At 43.8% G+C, this 20,848-nt stretch overlaps 1 protein-coding gene across 4 annotated transcripts in view; it reads right to left on the reverse strand.

Annotated features, from left to right (window-relative positions):
* tnrc6c2 (trinucleotide repeat containing adaptor 6C2) overlaps positions 1-20,848 on the reverse strand; it is a 55,180-nt gene that overhangs the window by 10,186 nt on the left and 24,146 nt on the right. For 2 of the 4 annotated variants that reach the window (XM_067579989.1, XM_067579982.1), the window contains exons 4-17: positions 19,319-19,741; positions 8,060-10,567; positions 6,624-6,824; positions 5,789-5,955; positions 5,592-5,669; positions 5,302-5,359; positions 4,980-5,122; positions 4,494-4,640; positions 3,359-3,508; positions 2,905-3,024; positions 2,475-2,558; positions 1,736-2,015; positions 1,164-1,328; positions 62-253 (exon numbers count right to left, since the gene is read on the reverse strand). In XM_067579989.1, the coding sequence (XP_067436090.1) occupies positions 62-253; positions 1,164-1,328; positions 1,736-2,015; positions 2,475-2,558; positions 2,905-3,024; positions 3,359-3,508; positions 4,494-4,640; positions 4,980-5,122; positions 5,302-5,359; positions 5,592-5,669; positions 5,789-5,955; positions 6,624-6,824; positions 8,060-10,567; positions 19,319-19,741 (4,716 nt within the window). Of the gene's footprint in view, positions 1-61; positions 254-1,163; positions 1,329-1,735; positions 2,016-2,474; positions 2,559-2,904; positions 3,025-3,358; positions 3,509-4,493; positions 4,641-4,979; positions 5,123-5,301; positions 5,360-5,591; positions 5,670-5,788; positions 5,956-6,623; positions 6,825-8,059; positions 10,568-12,527; positions 12,708-19,318; positions 19,742-20,848 lie in introns of those variants that run through there. The other 2 variants (XM_067580005.1, XM_067579995.1) reach the window with 2 other exon arrangements.

The following is a 20,848-nucleotide window of genomic DNA, read 5'->3' on the forward strand; positions in this document are numbered from 1 at the left end:
AAAGGATCCACTGCTATAACTGTGCAGCATTAACAGTTCTGTTTTTGTATCTGGTCTTCACCTGGGGGCCAGTTAATGTTGGTCCCATTGGAGATCTTCTCGTTGGGGCTCTTGCCCTGGCCCCAGCTGTCTGGGGGCACCAGTGGGCTGGTGGGGGACTCAGAGCTGGACATCAGATTGTATGGGCTGTATGAGTCCTCCAGCTGGGGGGGCTTCCCAGGGGGGCCCAGGGTAGAGGCAGCAGATATGGCACCTAGGCATATAAAAAGAGACAAATAACAGACTTTACTTTATCTGACTTGAAAGTATAATAAGGAGCATAATATGTGAAAACTACTCTTTAAGCTAAAAAAAGAAAACAACAATGTAGAGCTTTTCTTTTTTGCACCAGTTTCAGGCATTGTGTAAATCATTCCTGTAGTACTTTACACCATTGCCAAAGGAGAAACATGAACACTATAAATACTGAATATATGACCTTTCAGGTGTAAAATGTCATCGGTGTGATATCAAAAGTAAAACTGAGATTACCTTTCCATCGCACAGGAAGGGGAAAGCCCCTTCCTGTGCGATGGAAATGCACTTCAAGACGACACTTCAAGATAAATGTTTCTGGCTTATAGATTCTAATCTGAGAATGAGCTTGAAAACAGAAATAGAATTTAAAAAAAGTGAATAAAGGAGGGTATATAAATATGTTTAGGGTGTGTAGGAGATGTGACTGTGTGACCTGTCACTGTTGGTGAGGGGCCTTCTGACACCTTAAGATCAGTGATTCTTAGCTGAGCTTGCGGTCAGAATGTGTGACAACACACAAAGGCACAGGGAAAAGGCTGATGACACCTCAACTGTTGCAATGAGACACTCAAGTGACAACAAGCTTGTGACAGCTGTTGGGTTTTTCATCTGCACATGTAGCTAAGATAAATCTTAACTATGAACCTTCAAACTTCCACATTTTGCAAATTTTCAATTTTGCAAACACTGACAGAAACTAACTGGTATTGCACAACATATTAGCTGCCAAGTTCCACTTGGCATTGAAATTGATTGACAATTCTAACTTTATGGATATATATGGTCATGTGAACTCTTTACAGTACAGGTTTTTTCATTTGGGTACTACTACTACTACTACTACTTGTGTACTTTCTTCAACATACCGTGCTTATTGAGATTGTTCTCCATGTTTGAGGAGTTGCCAGAGAGGCTGTCCATGGAGTTGGAGTGTGTCCACTGGGACAGGCGGGACTGGGGCTGAGGGGGCTCCTTCAGGGACAGACCCCCAACCTCCATGCAGTTTACATTCATGTTTGGATTCAGTCCAGCTGCGCACAAAACACAAGAATCTTTATTCGTCATATGCAAGTCACTGCTTTGTATCCATTATCAAAAATCCAGTGAAAACAGCCCAAAAGAAAAACACACATTGAATTCCACAAAAGTTGTTCATTGATCCTTGCTATAATTCTGCATGTATTTCTCAAAGAAAAATGTCTATAGACTGATTGTGTTTTTGATTGTACACATCTATTAGTGGTTAACATAATGCATGTATGAATTGTGAGTAGCTACATCTACCATTCCTGATTGAGGGATTCACAGGAAGGAATAATCCAGAGCAATTTTATCTCAGTAATAACAGCTTCACCGTTTACTGTTCGCTCTCTTTACACTCTTTGTGAGTTTCAAACTGTGTGGACTCCATTCAGTGTGTTCCCCATCCCAGACTCACAGAGAGGGTAGGTGCTGTAGGCGTTGGGCGAAGACGGCGGCTCTTTGGTGTGCAGTGTGTCGGCGAGGCCCGGAGCCTGGTGTGGGCCTGTGAAAGGGTCCAGGGTTGATTTGCCGGAGCCAGGGCCTCCAGCTGGGCCACCAGGGGGATGCAGACCAGCGGAGGAGGAAGAGGAGGAGGAATGAGAGGGAAGTTGCTGCTGCTTCATCAGCAGCGCCTGGTACAGCTGACGCTGGTGCTGCTGGATCTGCTGCTGCATGTTGGTGATTGTACGTGCAACCTGGGAGAAAAGAGAAGCGTTATCATAAAGGAGAAGCATGTCAAGCAAGCAAGTCATGAGAGGAGGAACAATTAAGATGAATTAAATGATTTGATATTGCTGAGAAAACAAGGTGAAGTTGAGAGAAACGGCAGAAGGAACAACAACATGTTCACACATGCATATCCTCTTTCAGCAGACCTCATCTTGCAGCAGATCTTCCAAAAAAGAGAACAAACTCAAATAGTTGGTTCATGCTGAACGAGAAGTAACCTATTCCCATGCAGATATTCTTGAAGTTTGAGCAACAATTGACGTAACAACACATGTTTTTTTCATGAGAAAAAATGATGTTGTGTCACAGTATTGGAGCTGAGCACTGATGTGTTGTGAATCAGTGCTAACACGAGGTCACTCATGAAATTAATAACAATCATTATCATGCTTTTTGTGAGTGTAATGATGCATCTGTTGACTCACTTGCTGCTCTTGTTGTCTAATGGGGCCGGAAACATTGCGTTGCGCCTGCATCATCTGCTGCTGGATTTGTAAACGCTGGTACGCCTGAATGTACAATACAAGGATTAAAAACATTAATGATGATCTTTTTCATACATAATAAATGAGAGACCTTTGGCAAAGTAAACATTCTTAACCCACATAAGCTCTACTTTTACTTGTGTTTTTAAATGGACATATTTTTCGTTGTTCATTAGATTTTTGTCAGTCAATGAAATCAAAAACTAACATCAAGACATTAGAAAAAGTCTGACATGTTTTAGTATTGTGTGCTTGTTTTAATCTCCTTTCCATTTAGATTAGAAAAAGTCCACAACACACCATCTCTGCCTCAGGTCCCTGAGTAAAAGTCGCACTATGAATACACAAGGAGAGAGGGACTCTGACTCACCATTTGCAGTTGCTGAAGTTGATACAACAGGGTCATTTGTTGAGGGTTTATTGGTGAGGTTAAAAGTGCAGGGTTCAGACCAATGTTTTTTGCTGCAAACTGCAAGAGCTGTGCTTGGACCTGGAGGGAAGGGAAGAAAGGGGGGAGCAAAAAGGAAAGATGACAAGTTAGTCATCGCAAATCACAACAACGGAACATGAGCAGCTTCTGGCAAAACTAGTAACTGCTACATGCATGCAAGGAGGAAAAGAGAGGAGAGAGAGAGAGAAGGCCTGCAAATAGAGCTGTGTCTTGCTAAGCAAAGTGGGCACAATAGGGTCCACAAATAATAACTTGTGATGATGCACACAAGACATGTTAACATATACATGTTCCTGTATGTTATAAAATGATATAGCTGCATATCGTAAATAAAACATGTACATTATTGTGTGTTCTGTGTGTGGTTATCTACCTGAGGGGAGAGAAACTGAGGCACTTGCGCACGTAGACTAGGCTGGGAGGAGCTGAGAGGTGGCACTGGTGGCTGAGGAGGAGGCTGCTGCTGCTGCTGCATGGCCCGGGTTTGTGCTGCTCCACTACTGCCAAACATTCCACTGGGTATCTAGAAGCAGGAGTCGTGAGGAGACAATTAAACGTCTACAAAACTTCCATGTTTATTCAAATTACCCGAGCACATTTCACACATCATTATGCAGCGAAGAGCTGAGCCACTGAATTGGGAAGAATGGTGTGTAGCCTTGACCATTCCGGCAAACAGCTACAGAAAACCTCAAGAGTGAGGTCAAGAGTTGAGCATCCAGCTGTCACGCCTTTGTGGAAAAGAAGATGGGTTCATTCAGTACACGAATGAGTGCACTTGAATTGGATGAAAAAGAAAAAAAAAAAGTGCACTCAAAAGCTTAGCCTGAGTCGATGATATTCCCAGCCCACATAGCGATGTCGAAAAACATTTTTCAAAGCATTTACCCTCAAGGTCTTCACACTTCACACTACACCCTTGTGCACCAAAGCGTATACCGAACACTACGTGAGAGCAGTTAGCTCTTAGATCATGAAATTGTGACTATTTTGATTTTTCAAAGGGCCCCAAACAATTAGCCTGAAAAGGCAGCCCTCTCCACATTTCCTAATTTCATGTGGTTGGAGAAGTCTTTCTATTCAGTGCCAAAAAAAAAAAAAAAGGCTCGCTTACAGTGCCTTTGTTTGGGCTTCAAGGACATATTGTTGTTTTTCTAGGCCATGGCTGCCTCTGGCGGTGGTATTTGATAGAACATAACTATCTGGTTTCAATGGGCACTTCAGGCAAGGTCATAAACACAGAAGTGAGCAATAGAAAAGTGGAGATGTGGCTAAGAGAGATGTGTGTAAGATGAAGTCAGTTTATTTGTTGTTGCATTCACTGCATCATATACACTTACATCTCGCATGATTTAAAACTATTTACCATTTTGCAGGTTCTGTATAATCTGTCAATAAATTCCAATAATGTTACCTTAACAAGAGCATTTCAATATTTACTGCAGTTCAATGTCTATTTAAGTTCACTAACAGATGCATAGTGGAACTGTGTGCAGGGAATGTCTTACCTGTCTGTTGTTCAAGTTTTGCATGGCCAGCCCCGGGTTGCCCTGTCCCAGACCCTGCCCAGGAAGGCTACTGTTGGCCAGGGGGAGCTTCAGGCTGGGGGAAGGCAGAAACGGTGATGGGGGGGCGTCATCTGACAGAACACCATCCTGGAGCAGACCAAGATAAACGGGTGACGAGGGAAAAATGGGCGATGAGAAAAAAGAATTAATAATTAGATATTACACACAATAATCATTGATATTATGCTAATATTTGTACTACTGACAACAAGAAATCTCGGATGATGAAAATGATAACAAGCCTTCGATAATCTTTCAGTTTAGCACACATCAAAATAGAACACAATGTAAAATATATACAAAAGGGAAAAACCCAGAAAAATCAGTAGAGGAATAAATACCATAGATTTATGTTTTTTAGACGTATTATTTCCCACGTATGTTTGCAAACAGTTCTGAAAGCTGTTCAGATGCTTAATGTCTTACCTTGTCAAGAAAGGTGTTGCGGTCGGAGGGGTCTTTGGAGAGCGCAGAGGGCCGGCACACCAGGGGCTTGTTCAGGCCGTTGCTGTAATCAGACATGCCCATGCCACGCTTGTCCAGGTCTGTCTTCTTCTCCAACAGGGCGCCTGGAAGCAGAGAGGAAGACAGAATGGGGTATTATGAAGTGTAGTTTTTATGTATTTCCTCTGAATTGGGAGCTTATTTACTTGAAATTAAAAAAATGCTGCAAATTTGTGCAGTTATACAGTAGGGTCCAAAAAGTCTGAGTCAAATGAATGACACACAAATATATAAGTTAACTTACTCATGGCCTGGTCAAGGTTCATGTTGTTGCTCTTCAAAGCCTCCTCAGCAGGGTCTCTCTGTAATACAAATATAACATAACATACGTCACTGACCATGGTTTAACTGCAGGAGATGGTCTTCCTTATTTAACAGTTTCTCATGTTTAGATGGGATGGTTTACCTGCACCTTTAATTGACTGTGTTCATTGTAATGAGCTATCTTTATTAAAATAAGATCTGCCTTAAAGAAAGCTTATCAGTGCTACGTGTCAGTGTTAGAACTTCTCTCTAAATATATCTCCTCCGTACCGGAAAACCCATGTCAGTGAGCTGTTTGATGAGACGGTTCATGATCCAGGCCTCGTCTGGCTTGTTGCCCATCTTCACCTGAGAACACACAAGCAGGATAATTGTAATTTAATTTGTCAATAATGTAGTTTCTTTATATGAAAATAATCCCCTCCATCTGCCGGTATGACTATAATGTAAGTCACATGCATTCTGACCTTGCTCGGGCCCTTCTTGGGTCCATTGCCCCAGGAATTGCAAGAAGAGCTGCTCTCCTGGGAGGTGGGGCTGTTCCACATGTCCCCATCCTCAGTGTCCCATTGGCTGCTAGACATGCCCATTTCCTCTCCTCCGTTTCCCCAGCCATCTTGCATAGGTTTGGGGCCTGAGAGAGATGAGGTGAGAAAGATTAAGATCAAAGCAACAAATAAAAATCTAGTTGGTTATCTGAAGTGTGATATACACTATACATAAGCCATTTCAGTGTGAGCAGCTGGTAATTTCCAACCTGACCACTTGGTGCCACTGTTGCCATTAACATGCTGCATGTTCCCCTTACAACACCCTCTAACATTTTCATTTTAAACCAGTAGCACAATAACTGAGCTCTACTGAGGTGTGCAGTTGCTTTAATCCCAGCATTTCTCCAGTAGCACTGACAAAAATCTTTAGAATTGGCACAAATGGTACAAGTCTGAAGAAATTTACTGTTTTTGTTCCTTAACTAAGTGTGTTTGTGCGTATATACAAGCTGGACCTTAAACACCTAAGGTGACAATCATTCAGAAAGGCTGTTCTTCATTGCACTAATCTTCCAAATGCCACACAATCTGCAGTCCAATTTACAATGTGTGGTATTCTCTAGATTGTGTGAAATTGCCTTGTATACGACTACACCTGAAACTAACTTAATTAGTCTGTTCTGTGTAGCACTTTGCTGGGGTAGTATATAAAGCACACAGGGTACATTTTCAATGTTAGACCATGCTGATTTCCTATGGTTGCCATCATGTATAACTACATCTGCATATATTATTTATCTAAGAGTGTTACCTGGCTTGCAGGGTGCAGGACCCGGGGGTCCGTTGGCCCTGCCATAAGGTCCAGAGGGCTCGTGGCCACCATCTCCCCATCCTCCTACACCCCCTGGGGGCTTGCCCCAGGCAGAAGTGCCATTGTCCACAGTTGTTGGAGTTGCTGGTTCTCCCCAAGCAGGCTCCGATTTGGGCTGAACATTGGGAAGCTCTCCCCAACCTGGAAGACAGGGGAGGTGATTTAGAAAAAAATGATAAAATAAGTATATAGTGCAGTAAAATCTTCACCACTAACAAATTTATTCTTGCAGTTATACATTACTCCCTTTAAGGCGGCAGTCACACCACAAAATAACAAGCAAATACATTGATTTTTTTAAATGCTAGTGTGGCCAGGCTTTAAGTCCTTCACAAGTAGTAAGGATGTGAATTTAAGACTGTTTGAGAACTAAATTATATCAATACACAGGTCAGATCTTAAACTGTCTTTTACCCAAAACTATATCATGATCATTCAAGCAACTGACACCCCCGTGCACTGTTTGAGACTCTCTGTCTTTTCAGGCCCTCATGATGAGCTGCATGACAAGTTAATAAGAGAGTATACTGACAGTTGAGGCAGTGCCATGCTGCCTATATGTAGAGAGGGCTTTCACTCCATCTCTTCTCTCTTTGCTATATACTTTCTCTTACTAAGTTCACTCTTTCTCTTTTTATCTATACTGGTTTCAGTAGAGATGACTGATTCATAATTCTAACTGTATTCAGTGAAACTGTGTCTTAAGGTGGCCATGATGCTCCTTGTAAGTGTATTGCAAATTTCAGACAGCAGGGGGCAATAGTCTCATTCATAATCAAAAGTAGAGGAGAGTGTTGAGCATTAAATCTCTGCCATATCTATATGCATGGCCTTTGTCTTCACAAAGACTTGTTTGAACTGGCTGCAGCACTCACTCAAGCTTGCTGTACAGTCTTAATTATGTATGCATGGCCATTAAGAGGTCCTCAATACCTCTGAGACTATCTACTTAATAATCACTGTGAGAAAATTCTTTTAAGAAATAATCCTTGAATGGAATAACAATCCATGCCGATGCTGCTTTTATTGGTAATTTAGTCACTTTATGTGTTGATGAGTAAAAACAGCTCTCCACTTAAGCTTTGTTTATCTTCATACTTCATTCAGTTCATTAAGACCAGCTCTAAAGCTTAATACCATTAATAAAACATAATTATGCTGTCAGATAAAACTCTGAGTCTCAAAAACATCAGGTTTTATATGTATATAATTTTTTTAAGATCTGACTGACATATTCTACAGTTTTAAACATTCCACTGCCTTTTGCATTGGTTTTTGAGATTATACCTTTTTCAGCATTTCAGTACATCAAATATTACTTTAATTTCAAGTCATACAAACATTTTGAACACAACAGCACAGCCATACTATGTTACCTGAGTTGGCGAGGGGGGGTCTACCCTGGGGGCCCGCACCTGGGTGTGAAGCGCCATTGTTGGGTGACCCATTGTTGTTTCCATGGTGCTGCAGGTGAGTTGGGGGATGGCCATGATGGGGATGGTGGTGCATGTGGTGAGCATGATGGTGATTGTTGTTGCCAGGGCCGACAGAGTGATTGTTGTTGCCAGGGCCGACAGAGTGATTGTTGTTGTTATTGTTGGGCATAATCATTCCACCATTCTTACTGGGAGGTGGGCCGCTGTTGCCTGGGTTACTAGAGGGATTGTTGCGATCCCACATGTTGACAGTCTTGTTGTAGGCGTTGGGATCGCCCCAGGTGGACGTTCCATCGTCAATCTCCATCTTCCTGCGGATGGAGGGAGGGGAAGGCTCTTCCCAGCCAGTGGGCTCCATACCCTGGTCCTGTTTGTTGACACTGCTCCAGCTAGAGGTGTTCTGCTTCACAGAACCAGGACCACCCCAAGAACCAATGCTGCCACCTCCTCCACTGCCGGTGCTACTGCTGCTACTCTCCTGGGGCTTGGAGGAGCCCCAGCCTCCCTGCACTGGGCCATTGGCACGTGGGGTCTCCCCCCAGCTGCTATTACTCACAGCAGAAGCAGGCTTACCCCAGCCTCCTCCTCTAGTTCCTCCTCTGGGGCTTTCCTTCCACCCACCACTTCCTCCATTTCCTCCTTCTCCTTCCCACATGCTGCTGGAGGACCCATTGTTCTTGACTTCTGCTTCTCCCCAGTCCCTTGTGCTGGAGCTATTGGAGCCCCCATTACTGTTGCCCCAACCATGGGAGCTTTTGGGACCCTCTCCCCAGTTAGTAGGCTGGCTTTTCGTCAGACCATCATCCCAGTTGGGTGACTTGTCCTCGGATCCCCAGGATGGTGTGCCTGCACTTTTAGGACCATTGGTAGGCAAAGGGTCGCCCCAGCCACTGGTGGTGCCATTTGAGGCTTTGTTGAGTGACTGTGGGGGGTCCCCCCATCCTGATCCAGTCTGGATTGACTGAAGTGGAGGGGCTCCCCAGCCAGAGGATGATGATCCTTCACTGTCATTTTTTCCTCCAGACCCAGGCCTCTGACTGGGGCCAATGTTAGGGTTTATGGTACCTCCATTGGTGGCTGATGGTCCACCATTAGAGCTTGAGCTTCCTAAGGTGTCCGAGCTGCTGTTGCTCTTCACATCATCAGAGTTGGCTTCTTCCATCTCCCATACGGTGTGCTGTCGGATGGGGGTCTGTCCCCAACCCGAGTTACTCAGCACCCTTGGGTCCAGGTCCTGTCGGGGTAGCACAGGTGTAAAATCCATGCTTGAAGACCTGTCTCTGTGGTGGGATCGACCTTCACTGCTGTCCCCACTACCCTCACTTGCTGGGGCTGTTCCAGGCTGCTGGCCCCATGAGTTAAGTTGCTGCTCTTGGCCTGAACCAGAACTACCAGCATCTACTGAGTCCCAGCCTTTAGATGTATCTCCACCACCACCAGAGCATTTTCCCCAGTCACCCCAGCCACCACTTCCACTACTCCCACCACCACCACTGCCTTGGCGGCCCCAGGCAGAGAGGCCTCCAGAAGGAGCTGAGTCCCAGCCTGAGTCCTTGGGGGAGTCAGCTGCCTTATTTTCTCCACTACCCCATACAGAGCTGCCTTTTGTGTCCCCATTGAGCTGGGATGATTCAGTGGGTGACTGGCCTCCCCAGCCAGTTAACCCATGGATAGGGCTCATAGGCTCCTGAGCTTGCTGCTGTTGCTTAGTGTGGTTTGGTCCGTCAGTGTTAAGGTTAGCAGGTTCCATATTGAAGGACAAGCTTGTGTTGGTTGAAGGGTGCTGCTTATCACTTTCATTAGCACTTATCATGCCACCCCAACCTCCTCCACTCGTATCCGCACCTCCCAGGGTCCCATTTCCCATATTTCCATTGCCATTAATACCTGGTGGAAGGGATGATGAGTTGGACACCCCATTAGGGCCAATACCACCACCTCCACCACCCTCATGGCCCAGAACAGGCCAAGCTGATGGGTTGGCATTAGGATTGAGGTTCAAGTTAAAATTGGGAGACCCCCAGTTACTGGGCGCTCCTACACGGCCACCATTCATACCATCTTGTTTTGCATCTGAGACCCAGCCTCTGTTCCCAGCTAATGTGTTGGCTGACCCAGGTCCTGTCATCATGTTATTGTTAGATTTGAGAGAGGCGTAGTGGGCCTGCTGGCCTGTGGCACCTGTGGCCATACTCAGAAAACTACTACTACTGGTGGTAGTGACAGCACTGGTGTCTGGGTTGGAACTAGCTGAGCCCAAGGGGCATTCTGTTGCTGCAGGGTGGCTGGGGTCACTACTGCGGCTGATGGAGGGCCAAGCTTCTGTGTCACTTCCGTCAATAATCACTTTGTCCCAGCTGTTGGCACTGGAGGGGCTGTCAACTGGTAAAGAGGCGCCCCAATGAGAGGTCTCATACTGGGCACCAGGGCCACTCTGGAGGGATATGTCTGTAGAGAAAAAGAGAGGGAAGAGAGGTTGAGACAAAGGGGAACAGAAGAAGACAATAGCTTGAACCTAGTTTTAAAAGCCTAACCAGAGATGCGGGCTATACATATATATATATGTATGTGACATCAGTTGCATTGCTTTTCTGTGTGTAACAATGTTTATCTGTATAGTTCCTGTTAAATAAACGAATAAAACCAAATCAAATAAAACACAGGGAGCTGGGTGGAGATGACTCAGTCAGAGGCAAAAAGAGGACGTGAGTGGCAGAAGATGGAAAAAAGCAAGAAATGAAGAAAGGATGGAATAACAATGCAGAAGAGAAAAAGGTGAAAAAGAGAGACGACATAAAAGGGAGGAAAAAGGGGGAGAGGCGGGGGGGAGAAAAAATAGATTAGGTTAGACTAAGGAACATCGTGTAATACAGCCCCTGTTAGTTCCCTGGACCAATTTTATCTTCTTGGTTGGTTAATGTTAGCTATCAGACTTGGCAGGATGAGATGGTCACACTTGCACGTTCCACAATCCAACACATAATCAGAATGCACAGCCAAGCGTGCTACATGTCATATCAGCTATGGCATATCCATATATCCTTGCCCTGGTGCAGTCAGCCAAACAGAAACAGGGAGATGGAGCCTTCGCTTTCTTTCCTTTACCCATCCTTCCTTCCTCTCTCATTCCACTTTTCCTATTCCACTTCTCTTTCCAACTCGTTTCCTCTTCCCTCACTGTCTTGTTTTGCCTCTTCCTTCTCACTCTCTAGCTGCCCTTATCCATTATTATATCCCCCCATCTCTCTCTCTCTCTCTCCCTTTCTGCACCCACCTCTTTCCTCACCCTGTAATTTCTCCCTCTCTCCCCTCTGCTCTCTTCTAACACCCAGCAGTGAGAGGCCCATCCGTCTCCATCGTGGCTCTGCTAGCTGAGGCTGTGAAGGGAAGCCCAAGTGGAACGCCGCTCATTTATTGGAATGAAACCAAGACGGCTTCTCATCCATCACTCCCTACGCTCCACCAGACCTACTCCTCCTCCTAACTGCACCGAACATCGAAACCACAAAACACTTCCTCCAAGCTTGTGTGAATATATGTATGTGTCTGCTGGCTTCTCGACTACTTGCATATACACAATGTTGTGTGTGTTAGTGTGCATTTGATTGTGTGTACTTCTAGATTTATCACATCCTGGGAAATAAGGACTGCATGTAAAACTTATCCTTCTACTTACAGGCCTTTAAGCATGATCTAGAAATTCAGTAGCACGTTATCAAAAAAACTGAGCTTTACCAAAAATTCTCTAATCAACATTTTATCGCACACAAGCAATTTCATTAGGCACAAAAGCGTCCCCTCAGAGGGGGAACTAATAATAGTCTGATTCGATGCTGTAAAAGGGTAATCAATCAGTTGGAGGCAGCTAATCAATGATCTTATTAATGCTAGTGGGCGAGAGCAGGGAAGCTATCGATCCAGCATGCAAACATCCTAACCACCAGGCCATCCTTCCTCATGTTATGGTCTAAAACACCAATGAGAACTACTGCTATGAATCTCACTAGCACACAGGCCAACCAAGTATATGAAGAGAGAAAAGAAAATGAATGTGTATTACATTACTAAAAAGCCAAAAAGTGTAGATAAAGTCAAACAAAAGTGGTGAAAGTTTAGTGGTGAAAAACATTACTGCATGTAAAGCACTGTGCAATCTTAAGCAAACACCACATTCCTTATATACACTTTAAAATATACACTCTAACGAAGCTTACAAGCTGGCTGTAACATTAAATATGAACAAAGTGTAATGCCACTTTCAACAAGCATGAGTACCCTAATAGACAATAATACACTTCTGGTTACTCTACTGAGCAGCTGCAGTGAGAGTGGCTTACTAACCTTTAATTATAAGACCCAGGCAGTGCTTGTAAAATATTTGCCTTGTTTGGTAATTAAGCTGCCTTACCTTCTATTACTCTGCCATTAGCTTTCATCATATTATTGCAGTGATTTCCATAATAGCTAGAAGTTATCCATCAATAGATAAAGACCCAGTGGTCAAAACAATCCAGTCAGATGAGGGAAAAGTCCATTTGTTTGAGGAGTGTGGTCACACACACATACACACATAAATACTGGCAGATATGTGGCTTTAAGATACTGCGCAACACGCTGCAGAGTGGCTATGAATGCAATTTTCGCCTCAAAACACTTATCTCCACTCCCCAGGCAGCCTTATCACACAGGGTCGTCAGACTGATGGCATACACACACACATAACACACACACACACACACACACACACACACACACACATAAAGTCTGCAGTCAGTGTGCAATCAGTTGTACACAGAAAAAAAAAAAACCTCAAACATCACAGCAAAAGTGATCCCTCACTACTGATGTGAAAGTGCCGTTTCTTTTTGAGGAAAGTTAGAAGTTGTTCAAACTTGAAAACAAGCCAGATGTTAGCCTTCAATTAGAAAGCTTTTAATTAGACTCTCCATGGAATTTCTGTCTCCTGACAATAAGTTGATAATGAGAGTCAAGGCCGAGACATAATCTCAGTTTGAAGAATAATTTCCAAAGACGCTGATTTCAACTCCAGTATATGTGTATGATTACATATAGAGGAATGAGATATTATTAGAGAGAGTATTCTAGAGATGTCAAATAACCAAATTACAGTGTTTATCTTGGTAAACTATATCTTTGTGTGGTTTTATATTTTATTAGTCATGACCACAACCACCAAAGAACCTTTCCTACACCACACACTGAAGTGGATACAGTCGCATGCCAGTTGAATCATGACACAGAAATCTGCTGTCTATTCTTCTATGAGTACCATTAAATGCTACAATCACCACATTTTATGACAACTCTTTGTGACAATTCTTTCCAAGGACTGTACAGTGAAAGCAGCCGGCGACATACACAGTAATTCATTTAACAGAAGTCAAAAAGAGGTTTGAAAAGCTCCATGAATATCTATCTCCACATCTATCCTTGTTAAAAATACGTTTTTAAATGTGTAGGTATCAAATAACACCGCTTGAAAGACTGAATGAGGTTTGAGATCCAAAACAGTGTCTGTGTTTCACAAACAGCTGGTTTGGCAGCATTTCACAACTATTGATTTGGTGCATGCCGGCCTGCCACCCAGTTCAATTGTAAAGAAACGAATTAAACAAAACCCAAACAGCTGCCTTTTTCAGTTAGTAGCTCTCAGTGGCTTGTAGGAGGTTTTTTTTTCAACACACAGAGAAATACAGGACAGTATACTTAAAGCCACTGATGTTACTCCCTGTCTTCTTAGTCCCAGCTCTGTCGATGCTAGCTTCCCGAGCAAAGAGGAGTGCCATTTTATCAGACCTGAAACACAGCCACGAAGCTCCGAGGCTGCAGCCTCAGGAACATTCTCTTCATTCAACCCCTCACCCACCCGACATATCTTCCTTTCCCTTTCTCTGTCTTTGTCTCACAGTCTCATTTGCACATTTTGTTTCCTGAAGAGCAAAAAAAAATAGGTTACATGATAAGTTAATCAAAATCTGGAACGCAGCCATGTTTTTAATCACTTCAGACACTGCACACTTCAGACACTACAAACAAACCAAATGTCAAACAAAAAAACTCCCACATACAACAAAAATGAGAGAGAGAGTGGAATGTGTGTTGCCAGAAAACAGGTAGACTAACACCTCTCACCACAGTGCTCACAAAGATCCACACAAGAGTGCAAAACAGTAGATAGGGTCTTAGTAGGTTTGCAAATCAAACCACAAAATCTTCTCCGTGCTGCTACGGGGTGCCTGAGCTGTATCCTAGACCTACATTATCTGCAGTAAGTGTATGCAGTGTAGTAAACGTTGTATTAGGAGCTTCACAAAAGAAGCATTTATCATTAGACTATTGTGTAAGATTGCATTCTAATGAATAGGTGTTCATGTTATTGTAAATACATACATGTGTGCATGTGTGGACTAATGCAAAACAGCCTCTTTTTCCTTTTCACCTCAACATGCCTCAATTGTTCCTCTCAGCTCCCTCCCCAGACATTCCAACCGAAAGGTCTTGCTGATTCTTGGCAAAGCAGTAATTTGGCAGAGGGGAATACTAACGCAAGCTGAACATGAAAAACAAAGAAAAGGGGACAATTATTTCCATCCTCCATTTGCAATCATGTGACAGTAATGCAGTGCTGCTTTCATTCTGGTTGCAATTAGGAGGGCAGTCTCTGATTACTCTTTGTGAATGAAGAGGGTCAAAAATAAAAACAAAGAGGCCCTCTATGGCTCCCCATGCTTCTAGCAGGGAACAAGACTGCCTGTTTGTGTGCATGCATGTGCAAGTCCGTGTGCAAATACAGGCCTGCTCTCTGCATACAACCTGGACTGACGCTAAACAGTAACAAACATTTCCTAATGATGAGCGCGTCGGCCGTGCTTGTGCTAAAAAAAAAATGACAACATCGCAGTGAAGCCGTGTGATTCCAGCTTGACAAGAGTTGAAGCAGAAATAAGCAAGAGATGAGCTCCAAGATAATGAGACTAGCTGCCATCATATAAATGGGCAGGTAGCCAAGAATTAAATGCCTCCCTCCCCTTTGAATTGAATGAAAAGCAGGGTGACAGAAATAGGGAGAGAGGGTGGAAGGGAGAGATGGAGGAGAGTCTGGGGGGGGAGGGGTTGGCACTCGCAGTGGCGAGGGAAAAGAACAGGAGAGAGAAAGCATGAGCAGAATAGGAGAGATGGTGTGGCAATAAATGGATTCCTTAGTTCGTGTGAGTTTGTCTGTGAGGCTCAGACTAAGCTCGGTTTTCTCAGAGCAAACTGTGGGCTGACATAAACCAGAGCCAGAGCAGGAGGGGATGTTTAGTAGTCTTTTGTCCCCAAATAGACCTCCACCATTTCTCTTTGAGGGGGAGCTTTACGCCCACTTGGATCAAAGACGGCAAGCACTTGTTTTTCCGGAAGCAGGGAGGAAAAAAAGAAAGAATGAGAGAATGGTCACAGGAGGGTTTAAAAGCTCATCCTTCATGTCTGTTTACCTCTGCTGAGAGAAGAGAGAAAATAGAAGAGCGATGGTGACTTCTCTGGTTTCCCTGACAGAGGCTGGATTAATGAAGCCACTAGGGGGTTGTCTCACTTGTGTGTGTGTGTGTGTATGTGTGTGTGTGTGTGAGTCACAGCCTGAGCACATGGGGCGATCTATACCTCCCTGGCTTCGTTAGGGGCCAGGTAGCCTTGTGATTATTTGATGATTTCAAAAACATACAAATAACATATTTAAATATTTGTTAAATTTACATCTTAATAGTAGAGTATTTGAAGAAGCACACTTGAATGAGATGGCACTTTAACATTACAGTTACATTACAAAGCCTTTGAAAAAAAAGATGCACTATCTTTTTTGCCTCATTCAGTCGACCAATTTTTTAGTAAAAATAACACTGTCCCACTTTCAACCACTTTACCTACATATCAAAAGGGTCTCAATGAAAGAGCCAAGTGTGTTAACAGCACCCAGCAGGGCGCCTTCTGGCAACATGCTCTGTCTGGGTGACCAGCAAACAGCTGTTGGGCTGCAGTTCCCACAGTCTTAAGAGACCCCCACTCCAGCACCTGCTACTGGGGAGCCAGTCTGGACGGCTGCTGGCTGCTCCGGACTACTTAATGGTCCCCAGTCAGCTGGAGAGACGGGGATGTGGTGGGTGCGACGGAGGGAGGGGTGGGGAGGGAGAGGGGGGACAGGGGTCTCTGTCTGGTGTTGGGGACAATTAAACGGGTGTTGGGATAAGCGGAGGTTATGCGGGAGTGGCGTGAATGCCCTTGAATCTAGAGGGCTTCGCCTTTCAGACTTTGAAGATGAAGTGATGTGTGTGGATGGCCTGTAGGAATGTTCTACATCACACATGATTTGCACAAACCTATTATGACCTGGTCTGATAAATTCAAATTTGCTTTATTGGCATGAATGTCGCTACAATATTGCCACAGCATCAAGAGTCAATGAAGCAAAATAGCATTGAGATAACATTAAGATTGATGTATATTAAATATATTCAGTGTATCTATGTATCTATATATATATACAGTATATCCTATGCATGTATTTGTGTGTGTGTGTGTGCATAAATTCCCCTTTAAACTCTGAGCCAGCTGGCCTGCAAGGCAGACACAGATCTGAGAGGACACAACTAGGTCAGGCTAGTGTGTTCTTACTGCTGCACAGTCTCTACATTTATGTTCATGTGTTTGCATGTGCACAACAACAAAAATGTTGGAGTATCTGTGTGAAGGAGCCTTCACATCATCACTCCCCTTTGGGCCGTGGTGACCTCACCAGAGAGGTCAGAAAAGTGCCCTCACATCAGAGTTCATCCTTTACTTATAGTTACACTGAGAAAGGAAACTTTGTGTCTGTAACACCATGATGATTGTGAGAAAAGTTGGACAACTTTAGATTTAGAAATTCTATAAATCATTTTCATAGCTATGATGAAGATGATGTGCGTAGTTCTTTACTTGAAGATCAGGTTGAGTAAGTCCAAAACACAGAGTTGCAAATGTTAAAACAGTTCAAATTTTCAGGTATTTCATCGATGTTGATCTATATTAATTTTACAACATGTTATATCTCAAGCTTATTCTACAACAATAGCACTAATGTCCTGGGATAAATAGAGGCTTAAGCTTATATCTTCAACTTTTTAAATTATGTATACCAAAATCATTGCAACCACAGGGCCACCAGCTTGAGGCTATTAGCCGAGTAGACGGGACAGAACAGGCTGGAGATGGGAAGCCCTTGGGACAAGAACAAGAGGGGAAAGAGGTGGGAACCTAGCCAATGGCTACTCTGCCACAGGCTGTGTTGTACTGAGAGGCCCCTGGGAAAATCAGGGTGAGGTAAAGGCCAAACAGGACAACAACTGCTGGACTCGGACTAGGACAATAATTAGGACATTATAGCTTAATACACTCAACCAGGGGGATCTTAACTAGTTTGGAGCACAAAGGGGAAATATATTCTTTTAAATCTAATCTCCTAAAGGCTTAGAGGTATTGCTTCTCTTGAGTGAGTTAAGCCAGCAGCCAAATTTAGAACCTGGCCCACAGCTGAGGAAAGTCTGCGCTAAACAGCTGAGCTCAGAGAGGAAATATAATAGAAAAAAGAAAACTCAGCTTCTGAGCTAATAAGCAATAAAAGGATAACGCAGAATCAATGCAGGATTACCAAATCTGGTCTCAATTGTTCAAGTTCATGCTGGAATACATTTAAAATACCCCCATAAAATCTGTTTGTATATGTACCAGTAAATGAGGCACAACTTGCAAAAAGTAGGCATTCACTGACTGTTTCTGTGATCGGTGGTATAGGCCCGAGTACAAGAGCAACATGGACTAGAGAGAGCATAAAGGGACCCGTTGGCTCTGTGATGCAGGGGGACTGTAGTTTGCCGACTAGCTAGCCATGAACCACAGCTGCTGCAGATTTGTTTACCGAGCGCCTGGTGTTCTCCCAGCAAATTTGAGTCAGTAATGAAAGGCAGCACAGAACAGCAAAGGAGCAAACAGAGAAGAGAAACTCAACAAAGATGCAGGCAGACGCTCATGCTAGCTCCCCCTCGAAAAACCTAAACATAAAAACATTGTGTGGTGAAATACAGTTATTCTCACGTTAGAGGATGTGAGGTGCTGCCATCCTTTGTGTGTATGTACGTTATCAAGCAGATGATTATGATTGCCGTTGCTATTTAAACCCCAAAAAGCAGAAATAGTAACGAAAATCAGGAAATCTTGAGTGTGGAAATAAAAAAAAAAAAAAAGGTGCTTTCCACAGCTGTATGGTCATTCTTTATCAACATGCTTGCATTCAAATACACACCATCTAAAGCACAATGGGCACCTCAAGGCAGGTTCAATATTAGTGATCTTGGGTGGCCACCGGTGAGTTCATTAAAAGGCTACCACTGGCTATGGAGGTTTGACTGTGTGTGTGTGTGTGTACGTAAAAAACGGGAACCATGTTCTTCTCACTTGAAACATCTAAACACAGTTTTCCTCGGCTATGAAAGAATTCGGAGTTATTATTGGCAGTTTTGTGAGCACCACAATCCAGAGTTGCGCAGTCTAACAGCACAGACCTACTTTGGGAACAAGCATATAGCTATCAGAGATCCTTTCAGATGGCCAAAGAAAGTAACATCTGAAAAGCAGGGAGAGCAGAAATGCCAATTTAAAACATCTGAGACTTGAGTCTTAGGTTTTATTTTGGTCAGCCTACCCACATAATTTGGGAGTTGTAGCTTGTTTTATGCTGACAGGAAGTGAAAGTGTGCTGTTAAATCACAATGACCATAATCATCATAATTCATTGTGGTTACAGTGCAGTATATTAGCCAATACTGTTCTGCATACCACATATCTGTTCCAAGGCAAACAGAATACAAACTGACATGAAGCTACATGATGGATCCTTATATTTGTCAATATGCCAGGATGATAGATAATTAGTGTTTGAATAACAACAAGATATGTTGATATTGAATCAGAATGTTAGATTTTAAAGGTAAATTTGCTGAGCTTGTTAAAATGAAATGTAGCCAAAATATAGCAAACATGCACAAAAACCGAAAAAAAAAGATGTAATAATTCACAAACAGCCACCACCAAAACATCCAAATTAAAAAAAAAATGATCAGAAGTCTATTTCAGGGCATTTTTTTTTGTTTGTTTTTACACACAAACCTGGGTGGCGTTTGCCCACAGCGGACACGGCAGAGTTTGGGGTAGCGCTGCTGGTACTCGTAGAAGAAGAAGAGTAAGACGACGAGGGCGCAGAGGAGGAAGAAGAGGAGGAGGAGGAGAGGGTGAGAGCGCTGAGGGCTCCTGCAGGCAGTGGCTGGCCTCTCTTCAGTAGCTGCTTGTGCTCCTGCTGGCGGAAGCGCGGGGGCACCTCTCTGGGCGGGTAGCGAGCACTGGCAGAGGACGACTGGCACTGCTGCTGCTGCTGAGGGGGAGTCTGAGTCGGGAGCTGGCTATTGGAGGAGGCACGCTTGCCATTGCCAGAAGAAGAGGAGGAGGAGGAGGAGGAGAGGGGCAGCGTGGGGCTGGCGGGGTGGAGGTGGTAGGGTGGGCCGGGACTGGGCTTAGTGGGAGCAGGCTCTGGCACTGGATGGATACAATACACAGGCACACAGGCATACACACACACACACAGAAAGACACATGCAGGTAGCAAGGTATTAATGTCGGGGTTAACTCAGTATTAGTCCTTTATGTAACAGACATTATATTTGTCTGGGTAGTTCCGCCAGCGGACAATAGGGTGGAGCTGTAATTATTCTTTACAAGGAAGTCCCGAAATTGAAATCAGCCAACAGTGATGTTTCCTTGGATGGTAGTCCAGTTTAATCAATTCTTTGTTAGAGCAAAATGTCTTTTTCAACAGCACATGTGACAATATGTTATGTCAGCAGTCTTTGATAGAACAAGAGGACTTTTCCAAAAAAACATAACGTCACACATTCAAAGTTTCAACACGTTCTCATGAGATCTCTGTAATTTCAATTGTGTGTCTTGTACTAGTGCTCAGCGAGTGGAGGTAAAGGACATTTAGTTGCATCTATTTGTCTCCGCGCTGTATCTTGGCGATGCACTACCCCTTTAAGTTGACTGTTTCATGCAGCCTGTTGTTGAACATATGCTACTGGCCTAGACACACTCTCTGAAAAGGTCATATTTTTTTCTGCTGACTGAGCACAGACACACACAAACACATGGAGACACTTCGTTTCCTCTTCATTACGCTCTCTTCTCCGGCTCTTTCTTTACACACACACACACACACACACCTTTCCCTGCTGGTCTGGCCTCAGCCTGACCCCTTTCCCTGTGGTTCCGGTGACCAGCCAGCCGTCTAATTGAGCGTTACCGTGAAAGGTGTTATTATTAGCGGGACCTGGATAGCTAGAAACCAAACAGATTGGCTTGGCTGAAGTTTCCTCTCCAGGGTGCTGCAAGACTGAAGAAAAAAAAAAAACACACTCCTGACCTATACACTGAATACTTCTTATTGAGGAAGCTGAGGAGGATGTTGGTGTGAGTATTCTACCTGCTGCACAGAAATAGCTGCTTTCATACTGGCTGCCAATAGCTAGTGACCTAAGTGCTGCTGTGAATTACAGTTTCTTGGTCCATGGGTAAATGCATGATGAATACTTGATGATGTTGTTTTCTGTAGTCCCTAGACAGATACGTTCGACACAACAGCTGAGA

Source organism: Thunnus thynnus, chromosome 3 (assembly GCF_963924715.1).
Source record: "Thunnus thynnus chromosome 3, fThuThy2.1, whole genome shotgun sequence".
Taxonomy (NCBI): domain Eukaryota; kingdom Metazoa; phylum Chordata; class Actinopteri; order Scombriformes; family Scombridae; genus Thunnus; species Thunnus thynnus.